The sequence below is a fragment of the Macrobrachium rosenbergii genome, chromosome 37, assembly GCF_040412425.1.
Source record: "Macrobrachium rosenbergii isolate ZJJX-2024 chromosome 37, ASM4041242v1, whole genome shotgun sequence".
Lineage (NCBI taxonomy): Eukaryota > Metazoa > Arthropoda > Malacostraca > Decapoda > Palaemonidae > Macrobrachium > Macrobrachium rosenbergii.
This window is the reverse complement of record NC_089777.1, coordinates 12,261,369-12,273,567: the sequence shown is the minus strand read 5'-3', so window position 1 is coordinate 12,273,567 and position 12,199 is coordinate 12,261,369. Positions and strand designations below refer to the sequence as shown.

At 38.2% G+C, this 12,199-nt stretch overlaps 1 protein-coding gene across 1 annotated transcript in view; it reads left to right on the top strand.

Annotated features, from left to right (window-relative positions):
• Nucleotides 1-11,605, top strand: part of LOC136825308 (glutamate receptor-like) — a 104,175-nt gene extending 92,570 nt beyond the window's left edge. Inside the window, exons 7-12 of the mRNA XM_067081443.1 lie at nucleotides 86-327; nucleotides 2,204-2,427; nucleotides 5,727-5,954; nucleotides 6,465-6,643; nucleotides 10,616-10,760; nucleotides 11,147-11,605. Coding sequence (XP_066937544.1) covers nucleotides 86-327; nucleotides 2,204-2,427; nucleotides 5,727-5,954; nucleotides 6,465-6,643; nucleotides 10,616-10,760; nucleotides 11,147-11,278 — 1,150 coding nt within the window. The 3' untranslated portion in view covers nucleotides 11,279-11,605. The remainder of the gene's footprint in view (nucleotides 1-85; nucleotides 328-2,203; nucleotides 2,428-5,726; nucleotides 5,955-6,464; nucleotides 6,644-10,615; nucleotides 10,761-11,146) is intronic.
• The last annotated feature ends 594 nt before the right edge of the window (nucleotides 11,606-12,199 follow it).

Sequence of the window (12,199 nt, the reverse complement as noted above, 5' to 3'; positions counted from 1 at the left end):
CTAATAATTGTATCGTTTATTGATGCTATGTGTCTTGCAAGATGACGATATGTGGTCAATGAGCACATTTCTTTTCCCAAATAAGGTTCAGGGCATTCATGCCCATTGACGACCAGTGGGGTCAACTCCTCGACAACGGTACATGGACAGGCCTCATCAATGCCCTCGTCAAAGAGGAGGCTGATTTTGGGACGTGTGTCTTCCCTTCGTCCACGAGGAACTCCGTCGTCGACTTCACCAGGATGTATGCTCCAGAGCCTTTCCTCATCGTCACTCTCAAACCTCAGCGCCTGCCGCAGTACCTGGCCATCATTAGGCCCTTCACCAGTAAGCGCTTTCACTGAAGGCTGGCTTGTATACACTTATTTCTTTAAAGGTACCAGATATCCAATCCCATAGAGCTATCAGAGTTCATGCGTAGGTTTTTCTTTTTTGTGATAATCCACACCCAGATTTTGTCTTAAGTGCCGGTGTGACATTCCAGGATCCCGGGTATGGATAGCATACCCAGCTATTGGTCATATAGAGGTGATTCTTCTGAAATGTCAATCATCACTGCTACATTTACACTTAAAAACTCAGAATCGTGGATCAACTCTGAGCAGAGAATTTCCACAATATTAGAAAATTACCACAAATACATAAAAGGCTCACCAGCAACATATAGGAACACCTGCTAACATTATACCATTCACCTCCAGCTTCCTCACACTCTCTTACCTCTTGGATGTTAAGGCCTCTCTTCTCCCCTCCCCTCCAATACCTCTTTCATGCCATCTGTCCATCCCTTCCTTAGTTTTCCTCTGCTCCTTCTGACCAACTCTCAGTTGCATCATCTCCATTCTTTCCACATGACCTAACCACCTTCAATCATTCTTTTACCATTCCTTCTACGTATATCTACATTTCTGACCTTTCCAGTTCTTATAGAATAGAATATAAAATTTTGGCAAAAAGCCAAGTGCTGGGACCTATGAGGCCATTCAGCGCTGAAAGGGAAATTGACAGTAAGAAGGTTTGAAAGGTGTAACAGGAAGAAAACCTAGCAGTTGCACTATGAAACAATTGTTAGGAGAGGGTGGAAAGTCAGCTGGAAGAAAGAGAATATGAACGGAGGTACAGTAAAAGGAATTAGAGGTTGCAGCTAGGGCCCAAAGGGACACTGCAAAGACCCTTAAGTAATGCCTACGTGAGGAGCACTGATGGCACTACCCCTACAGGGTTTCCAATTCTTATACCACAAACACTACAGGAACAATTAATCTCTACAGTGTCCACTTTCCTTCTCTCATTGCATTCGATTTTTACACTTAACTTCCATAGAGGAGACTTCGTTCAACTATCACTTTACATTTTCCAACCAGTGCTTTCAATGTCACGCCTGGATTATTTTCATTTTGTGCACACATCTTAAATTTTTTTGCTTCTTCTATCTCTGTGATTCGCATCTCTCATTTTATCTACATCGAGAATCTTTACTCCTAAATACTTATGAGAATCTATGGGATGGATTCAGAGTGCTGCAGTCACTGAATCTTTCAATATGTGGATATTGCAATAGAAATTAGGATAAATTTATATCTTTTAATGTACCATCTTTTTAACCACTTATATAGAACTTCAAATTCAATTTAATTCAAATCTGTTAATTCACTGAATTTTTCACAACGTACAAATAGCTCGTGGAATTTTGATAAACTTATAAATTCTATTTGATTACAGCACTTGGACACAAGGATGTAGTTGTTGAAATACGGATTAACCCAGTTTCTTAATTCACTGAATTTTTTAACCATTCTTGATACAGCAATTGCACCGATATTTTCTCTATGATCCCAATTCCGACATAAATACCTCACCTTCGTGAGGGGATGTAATTCACAAAAGTGCCGCATTATTATTATTATTATTATTATTATTATTATTATTATTATTATTATTACACAGTTAAATGGAAGATACTCGAAAGACCTTTAACTTCCTATGAAAGCTTCCATACAATATAGTGCCAATAAATGAAAACAGTACAATAGTTTCTGCACAGTCCAGCCATTAGGGAAGTTAGTCACTGAAAATTACAAGTACAGCAGACACTGAAGTAACATAATTGTGAATCAGCAAGAAAAAAGAATTCTACAGTTTCATTCCCTGACATAATACTGTAAATGCAATTGCGAAATTCTCACCTGATGACCCCTTCCAGTGACCATGTGGATCGCAGTCGTCATGAGTTGCTTGGCTGTTGGTTTATCCTTCTGGTTCCTGCACAGAGGATTGTGGGAGTTGTCTAAACTGACGATACTCAGGCAGTCACAGCTCACAGATCCTCCTCCTGACACATCCACCATGACGTACGCCCTTGTCTATACTTGGAGCCTCCTGCTCCAGCAGACACCAACTGAAAATCCTTCCGACTTCTACGGCAGGGTGAGTAAAAGTCCTTTGTTCGGGGATCCATTGAAGGACACCAAAGGCTTAGCAATTGACTTATTGATTTTCCTGGGGTATTTTGGAGTCAAAACAATTATGGTCATCAGCGTGTGGTGACGAATTTTGAAAAATTACAACTAGTAAAAAAGGGAAAGGTTTACAAGGTGTATGAAAATGATGTCTCATCAGATCCTTTGATAATGCTATCGTAAAATTCCCAATAAAAAAAGAAAAGAAAAAAAACCACTAAAGACGTAAATAAAAATGAAATAATACATTTCTCTCAAACTGCTTCAGAAAGATCAACTTTAACAAACAAGGAAAAATAAGTAGAAGGAAAACACCCAATAAAAGGTAATCAAACTGTGGGATAACCAAACTGCTATCACTGACATCAAAAGAAAATCTTATATTTCTTATAACCTCAACGAAAATTAATGGCTAACACTACATGAAATGATAAACACATGCCAGAACAATTATAGAAAGGAAGTATAATACTTGTTCTTCGAAAGTTTAATCAACCTCAACCTAAAATACTTCCTTTCTCACTGCTGTGGTTAGCTTGTTGAAACGTATTCAGATCTCTCTTTTTTCGCGTATTTATTCTGAGTGATTCAGTGTAATCTTCACGTGTTGGACGATATTCAGTTTTCTATCTTTTACTCTTGCTTATTCATTGAAGATTTACTAGAAATATCAAGGACAGAGATGGTTTGGACATGTAATAAAAAAAAAAGGTGAGCAGCAGTTAGAAAAACATAGTGCAGTAGTACTCCTTTAATTACAAGGATTAATAGAGCCAAGGGTCCGTCGGATAATGGCAAATTGCGAATAATGGAGAGTAAAAATATCTAGGGATGTTCAAGGGCAACTCTGTACCCTTCCTCACCTAACCTTGTCAATACCACATAAATGTAAACACTCTGTGCATATAAACAACCACCATCACACTTTAAACTGAAAACTATGCAAAAGGCAATTCTTTACCTTTTTTCCCCATATTTGTAACAAAATGTACTGTTTAAATACACTTTGAAAAAAAAATGCAACCCTTCTTTTTCTCTCTCATAAATAATACAGTTCAGTAAGCAGGTAGCCTACCTGTGTTTGCTCAAAGCCTACCATGGTTTCATGACCATTAATGTATTTTTATACAGTAACTTCCGTATGAGTTGTTACCATATTGTACTGTATTACATATACAAGATGAAAATGTGTAGGCTACGTGTGAGCCACAGACCTAGGCTCAAGCTGTCTTTAAGATAGAGGTAATGGTAATGAAACTTATTTTACTTACAGGATTCACTTATACTATTGTTATACTGATATATTATCATCGTAATATGTATAAAAAAAATCGTCTCTCAATTTGTAATGTTTACGTTGTCAGAATCTGCTGATTGAGCCTACTACTGGAAGAATCATGAAAATAATTTTTTACTTGTTAAAAGAAACTAAATGTATTAATGGAATTATTTTTTTGTAAATGAATGTAAAATGGGTATACAAAGGTTAACTAGCATACTTTATGTTAAAGTAAGATCCCTCAAAATCACAAAACAGCTATTTCCCTATTCTTTTATTTACTGATGTAAACATACCTCAATCCCCCCCCCCTCTGAGTACTGTACATATCCTTAAATGAAATATGAATTATTGCACCATAAACATTAAACAAGAAACTAAACAAACTCCTGGAATTCACGCTGCCATTGAATGAATGCGTGCATACATAGGTATATGTTATCATACTTTTTGCTTTGCATGATTTACTGTACCTTATTTCATTACAAGTTTAGTTGACTCTAATTATGATTATCACACATATAACAGTACACAAGAGAATATTTTATCAGTGTTGATACTTCATTCCTAACCACCATAAAAAATATTTAAAATGCAAATTTCATATGTAGGCGAGACAAAACCAAACAGGCTGTACCAAGTTCACTGACGGCATGGAATAAGTGTGTGCATACGTGCGTACTCTACGCACACGATGACATTTATGGTTAGATTTGAAATATAAAAAAATTAGAAAATACAGTAAAAGTAAAAACGAGAATACTGTAGCATACAGTATAGATAAAAAAGTAAAGGATGTGTGTGTGTGCTACTGTGCTTAGACTTCGATGTCGATGTAAACATACTTCAGTTGTCTCTCTCTCTCTCGTAGTCTACGCACACGATTGCATTTATCTTTTAGTTTGAAAAAATAAATAATGAGAAAATATAGTAAAAATATAAACGAGAATACTGTAGCATAAAATATATAAATAAAGTAAATGAGCGTGAGTATATGTGTTGCTGTACTTGAACTTTGATGTGAACATACCTCGGTTGTTCTCTCTCTCTCTCTCTCGTACACTAAGCACACAATTGCGCTTATCTTTTGGTTTGAAAGAATAAAAAAAATGAGAAAATACAGTAAAATATAAACGAGAATACTGAAGTATAAAATATAAATAAGGTGAAGAGGTGTCTGTGTTATTGTACTGTACTTCGATGCAAACATACCTAGGTTACTCTCTCTCTCTCTCTCTACCTTATCTCAGTACTGCACATATCCTTTAATAAACTGAATTACTGTATCGCAAACATAAGAACACGAAACTAAACAAGCTCTACCAAGTCAGGTATACCTAGCTCTCTTCACCCATATAACACTGCATCCCTACCCCCTCCCAGCCATAGAAACTGCCCCCCAGCTCCACCCACCTTCCTAAACAACCCCCTTCTCTGAGCCTTCCTCTACACAGCCTTACTGTCCCTCCTCTCCAATGGTGGCAAGTCGTCCAACTACCTCCCTAACCATGGAAACTTCTTGATGCTTCTCCCATCCCCAAAAACCCCTTCCCAGTCAGTCTGAATGTGGGCAGTGTTACCTACATTTTCTTAAGGCCACGTAGCATTGCCAACCAATGGAGGGAGGTTTTTTAAAATACTTTTAAATTTCTATATATCATATATCCTTGGGGCCTTGATCCCTGGTCTGGGTGTGTTGGATAATGTCAAGTTCCGGATAATGGCGATCTGGATAATTGACGGATTACTTATGGAAACAACACTGATGGGTGAAAAGATGAACATCCGGAGAAGGGGCACAACTGAAGACCTAAAATGGGATGTACTATTTGGATGAGAATTCAGTAAAAAAAAATACAGATTGCAGACGACAGAGGAGACAGCTCATTTCACGTCTAACCTTGCAGAAGGCAAATCTGACAAATCAAAGAATGTTAATGAAATGATGGAGGTTTACCAAATTTGAATTCTTCTTTGTACCTCTACAGACTTGGTTATCTTGTTGGATGATCTTCAGCTTCCTCATCTCGACGGTTTACAGGGCGTCCCTGTTTGCCTGTCTGTTAGTGCCCCAGATGAGTGAGCCCATCGATTCCATCCCCCAACTCCTACAGCATGGGTGGACATGGGGCATGGAGCCTCACTACAGCGTGGGCTGGCAGTTCCTGACGGAGAGCACCATTCCTGATATTCAGAAGATTGCAAAGGTGCTACAGGTAAGTCAGTCTCTCTCTCTCTCTCTCTCTCTTATAACTATGATATCATTACAGAAGTCAAAATAAGCCTAATACAGTAGTCCACTTCCAGAACTACATAATATAGATGTGAAAAAGAGAAAACAGAGAAATTAAATAACTAAGGATACTAGACAAACACTCAAATAAATTTATACATAAAAGCCATAAATAGTATGAAATGACATAAAAAATTATTTTCTGTGAGATATTTTACACTTGTTTTAGCAACTTTTTCAAACTTAAACCTCTGCTTTGTACCTCTATCTTCAGTTGACCTGGCACTTACCTTCCGTTGCCTCTCTCTCTCTCTCTCTCTCTCTCTCTCTCTCTCTCTCTCTCTCTCTCTCTCTCTCTCTCTCTCTCTCTCTCTCTATATATATATATATATATATATATATATATATGTGTGTGTGTGTGTGTGTGTGTGTATGTATGTATGTGTAAGCATTAACATGAAAACTTGTTTTAAGAATATGTTTACATTTGCAGATACGACCTATAGCAGAGGAGATGAAGCTAGTGAGCAAAGGGAAACATGCTCTTTTCACCTGGAAGAATTATGTGAAGAATTTTATCGCTGCAGAGTACACTGATCGCTATGGCAACAATCCTATACATATCAGTCGGGAACATTACTTGGAAACCAACGGGGCTTACTGGGGTTCCCGGTTAGTATATTAACACAGAATGAATGAGTGAATTAGCAGACGAAGCCTTTTTGTGAAAAGAATCAGCTATGAATACAAAACGCTTTAAGAGCTTGCCTCCAGCAACGGCTAAGGAATTTGTTATTTTGAATTAAAGTGTTGCACCAAAACCAGTGATATGACAGAGTTACATTATACAAGTGTATAATGAAAATTATAAAGGCATTCTAGGATTCGGATCCATCTTAGTATCAGAGTAGTCTTTTCAGGGAGGAGGGGATATCCTACCCCTCCACAAAATATGATAGAAATCCAGTTACTTTTAGGATATTCTATAGAAATCCAGTTACTTTTAGGATGTTCTATAGACTGTCAGGCATTGGTGAAGACAAACTTTATCCAGTTCCTTTGGGCAGAGGTAAAAGATTAAGATTTTTTTTTTTGTGGTATCCTAAGCAACTTTCCACTGTGTTGGTCCATAAATAAATTCCTGCTCAAATCACTCATAGATTTTCACTGGCATTTGGCCTCACTGTCCTTGTTAGCTGGAGGTGGAGGGTTTTGTGGGCACACAGGTCTACCTGCTGAATCTTCATGAGCTACCGTCTTTCTCTCCCCGGTCTTACATGAGTGAGGATGGAATAGCCACTAATCACGTGTATATACCAAAATTTAAACGTAATCTGTATTTTTTCTAAGCATACAAATCAGCTTTCATAAATGGAGTTATCCAGTGCATCTCACGCTTCTGCCATGTACTGAATAAAAAACAAAAATCTACTGGGGAGATCAGTGTCACTCTGTTGTCCACTGTGAAGGTGTTAGCCCACTTGCATGTCTCACAACCCAGTAAAAACTAGGTAGAATAGGAACAAACAAGGGAAGGTGAAGGTGGATAAGTCCTTCAAGAAAGCTATGGTTTGTATACCTAGGAAAAATACAAATTACTTTAAGATTTGGTATGTGCTCCTACAGGGATACGAACCTATGTTTTCATAAATGGAGCTTCATTCTTAGACGGGAGGACAATCTACCTACTACTAAGTTTAAGAGGTGAAAGCATCCTGAATCCCCGAGGGTTCACTCACCGGCTCTCCACAACTCTCCCTAAACCGACATACTACTAACTTCCCAGTTGGAGGCCCACGCAAGCTACATCAACTCCCTCAGGAGCTGAGAGCTGAGACTCGTGTCCCTCAGGACATGGCTCTACTCTTAACAAGAGGGAGGGGGCTACCCCTGGTACTCACCACTGTCCTCTTGGGTTCCTCCAACACGGACTTGTCGGCCGCCCCTTGCTCTGTTCTCACCCAGCCCCTTTGGGTATCCAGTGTCTTTCTCCTCCGGCTGAGCCTCTCCTGTGGGGCTCTATGCCCCTCTATACCACCTGCTGGCCATCGACCACAGGACCAAGGTGACTTTGTCCAGGAACCTATGTGCTTGATCCCTGAGTTAGCAGGCTGTAAAGGTAGATTGCTTCTTCCATATTCCTAGCTTCCTCACCTGCAGGATTGAATTGTTCTTCCAAGTAGGCGACTTATCCCTTGGATGTTGCAGGCCTTCACCTTTCCTGAGGGTGTCCTGTCATCTTGGCTAACGGAGTACACCCTAGTGATGACTCCTCTTAACCAGAAGGAGATGGTATTCTTCGACACCTTCTTCCTACTCATAATCACAAACAGCTTCTTGTACAATGGTCAATAGGACACAGGAACATCTCTGTCTGCCTGACAAAATCCTTCGGGGATGGTATGGAGAACCTCTAGAACCTCAGGCCTGTGACTTTTCATTTTCAAGCAAAAACAAGGATTGCAAAAAGCTGGACTGCTGAATCACAACACCTGACATGAATTTATATCAAGTAAAAGGTTATCAAATGATCTAGTAAAAGTTAACTGCTCTATGCTGCTCTGTGTACTGCGTAATGTGTAAGTGTGAGCATATTCTTCTGACTTTGAACCCTCATGACTTATTTACTCTTCCTGGCCTTTTATTATTTTCATAGGTCAGGGCAGGACTTCCTAGTTCTGATTACATCAAAGGAGATAAGAGTAGGATGTATTCCTGCTGAAATGCAACTTTGATTTGCTTTGACGCTTGCCGGAAATTCCCGAAAATAACCAATTTTGGCGGATTTTCGGTCGGTGAGTAGAGGGAAATAGCCAGTGCAACTAACCTGCGTTTTCTCAAAAAAAGTTTAAGATCTGAATTTGGATTAGGAAATTTTCAACAAAGGTGGTTTTCATGAGTCATGATAGATGTAGTGTGGACAGCTTAATTTTCATGCAATAATATTGTACTTCAGCAATTCTAAATTAACACAGTCTGAGATTTTCTGTTTTATTTCACGAGCAGCAGATAAATAAAATTGAATTTACAGGACAACTACGTTAGGAATCCCTCTCTCTCTTGTTTACAGTTGTGGAAAACATACCATGCAGCATACATGCGAATGTCATTCGAACTGAGTTTTTATCCTTACCTTCCACTTAACCATGAAACCCTCTCTCCCTCTCTCTGAGATACCTCTAAACTTCACAGAAAATGTTCGGTTAACTGGAGAAAACTAAATAAAATATATTACTAAACGCGAAAACTGTCGACAACCTCCATGTAATGTGCTGAGTTGACATACAGCAGCATCATGAGGGTTAGGGGAAAGAGGTGTCTGATGGCAGCACCAGTGGGTTACAGTTCTAAATTTTAGGTTTAAAAATAATGCCCTCACGCTAGACCCTAAGTGCAAGCTTTTGCAACAGTAAAATAGGTTTCTTAAAACTAATTAGAACCCCTGCATATTGCTACGTGAACAAAAAAATTTTACACTCATCCTCTAAAATAGGGTTGAAAGTAATATTTACCTATTTTGTTATTTTCGAAGCTTTCTAATTCAATAACTACTATTACTACTACTCTTACCCTTTCTAATACTACTCCCACTAACAATAATAAAAATCATACATTCAAGGTTTTGGATACATTTAATGTCACTGATAAAAACGAATTTTATCCATGTAAATTAAAAAGAATGATTTATAAGATGAAAAATCGATAGAGGAATCACAATTTATATACTAAAAAAATAATAATACGAGTCATAATAAAATCTCACAAAAAAAAATCCCCAATTCATCCGCATCCCTGGTACTATCATCATTATTTTATATCACTGAAAAGGTTATAAAAAAATATAGCTAATACATCAAAGCCAGTACGGATAAGAATATTCCCATGTGAACACTTTAGGATAAACAGCAAAGAAAAGAGAGGAATGCAAGTGTGGAGAGAACAATAGTTAATTATCAAATAAATCAAGTCACAGCATCAATGTTGTCTTTCCTTTAGTAAGTCTAAATCTGAATCCACATGTAAGTGATGTTTCAACTTGGCTGTGACTACTACAGACTGCTTTGCAATGTGTGCACGTCACCTCTGCTGCCCTGTGTTTCATTGCGTGCTTAGCCTGAGATTTATGCAGAAGGGCGCCACCTTCCTGCTTATTCAAATATGATGTTTTATACTTGGCCGTCGGATTAAATTTCGTCTTTAAGTGCCGGGATGAGAAGGGTAACTGGATAATATTTCTTAAAAAATTGCTGGTGTATTTCGATTCAGTGAATAAGCTGGGCCTATTTATGAAGTATATAATGTTATATTTATATTTTAAAACTATTGGTATTTTCAATTTTGTCAAGGTTTTACTTACTTAAATGACTGAGTGAATGGTGTAGTTGCTTTTGTAATCAACTTTACTAATTATGGCGTAGTTGCTTTTGTAATCAAATTTAATTATAGGCTAATCTTATTTTTAGAAAGTATGGTTTAAAGGCTTCGATGATCTTTGCTTTAATAGTTGTAGTGTATTTAAAAGTCAATCATTTGTAGACTGCATTAGCCAGTGAGAACAGTTGCAGACTAGTTACTTACTAGTGACCTTTTTACCCACTTACTTCCCGCTTCTCTTCACTGTTCTGCTTCTCTTCACTGTTACAGTAAAGGTGCTCCCTTCGTCCGTGCAATTACTAAAATACAGCAGCGTCTCTATGAGGCAAGCATTCTAGATGTGTGGCTGAACCAGATTCTTCAAGAGTCGACCAAACGCGCCAGAACCAAAAACAGCACCGTTTCCTACTCCCAGGTAAGTATGTGACCGTCATTAAAATTATTTCCTTTTTGTTTAAAAAAATTATTAAGAGGCAGTGGGACATGAAACACGTTGTGTGTTCTGTTCTAGTAGAGTAACTTTTACTAATTAAATGGAAGTGTCACAAGACCCTGTCTTCCGGCTTGACGCTATACAGAGCTAGTTGCGTGCTCATGTGACATCGCCTTAAAAATGCGTCTGGGTTTCATCTTGTGAGAAGATAAACAGACAGGCAGGCAATCAACAAACAAGCACACGTAGCACAAACCAACTTACAACCAACACAAAGCAGCTTACAGACAACAAAACTAGACACACAACAAACGCAAAGAAAGGACGAGCTTCCTTTTAACCTAGCCCTCTCGGTGCATACCTAACAGGATGACGATATGCTAGTGGTACTCAACCTGAGCCACTTTCAGGGAGCCTTCTACGTCTTCTTCATTGGACTCTTTCTGGCGACGCTGGCACTGGTGGCAGAGTACTTACAGCAGTGTCTGTCAGGCGATTAATAAGTTCAACTCGGATGCCAGCAAGGTCAACATACTGGATCTTCTACACTAGCAAGCTCAACATGTCTGTTTTTGTCTAAGAAATAACAAGTTAACTCCAGTTACTGGCTTGTTACTGGCAACCTTAACATACATTACAACTGACACCCGAACTTGACATAGGCTTGATCAAGATATGTGCTAATGCCAGTCTTGTACAATGGCGAGGTCATGATATTTGTATCTCAAGTTATTATAAACAGAATCCTCGACATATTCTGAATCAATACTCTCATGGAGCATGTTTGTACAATGAAATATGATGGCAAAATAAAAGATGGCATTTAAGAATGTGTTTTATAACCTATTTCTCTATACACATAATTAGTCAAACAGAGGACTGCCATTATCCAAGGTGTGTCATAAAAAGTATACACAACTTATTTAAAAACATTAGGCTATCTGTTGTGGTTATTTGCAAGAGCAGGAAATGTATTCATTTAAAGTTAACATTAACAATCATGAAACGTATTTATATGAAAGTTAACATTAACAATCACTGTTTAATTCTGTCACTAACTTGGCAATTCATTTAGCCTTCTTCAGTAGTATTCAAGTGCTGAAATGAAGTATATTATTATTCCCCATAGGTTTTGGTAAACAAACAGCCAATACATTTTTTGGAACACCTGGCAGTGAGTTTCTAACTTACATATTCAAAGAGTAATACATGATCATGTAATGCAGCTCGTATTATGCTATGGATCTGACATCAGTCCGCCTGCCCTGTGTGCGGCTATGGTTTGCAGCTGTGCAGGTGTCTCAAATGTTAATTACTTTCCCACAGAAACAAAAAAAATGTGTGCATATAGCGTAATGCAATGGCTCACGGGTACAGTGCTCAGTTGGCAGTTGGTATTAGCAAGGTCTAGGGTTTGTTTA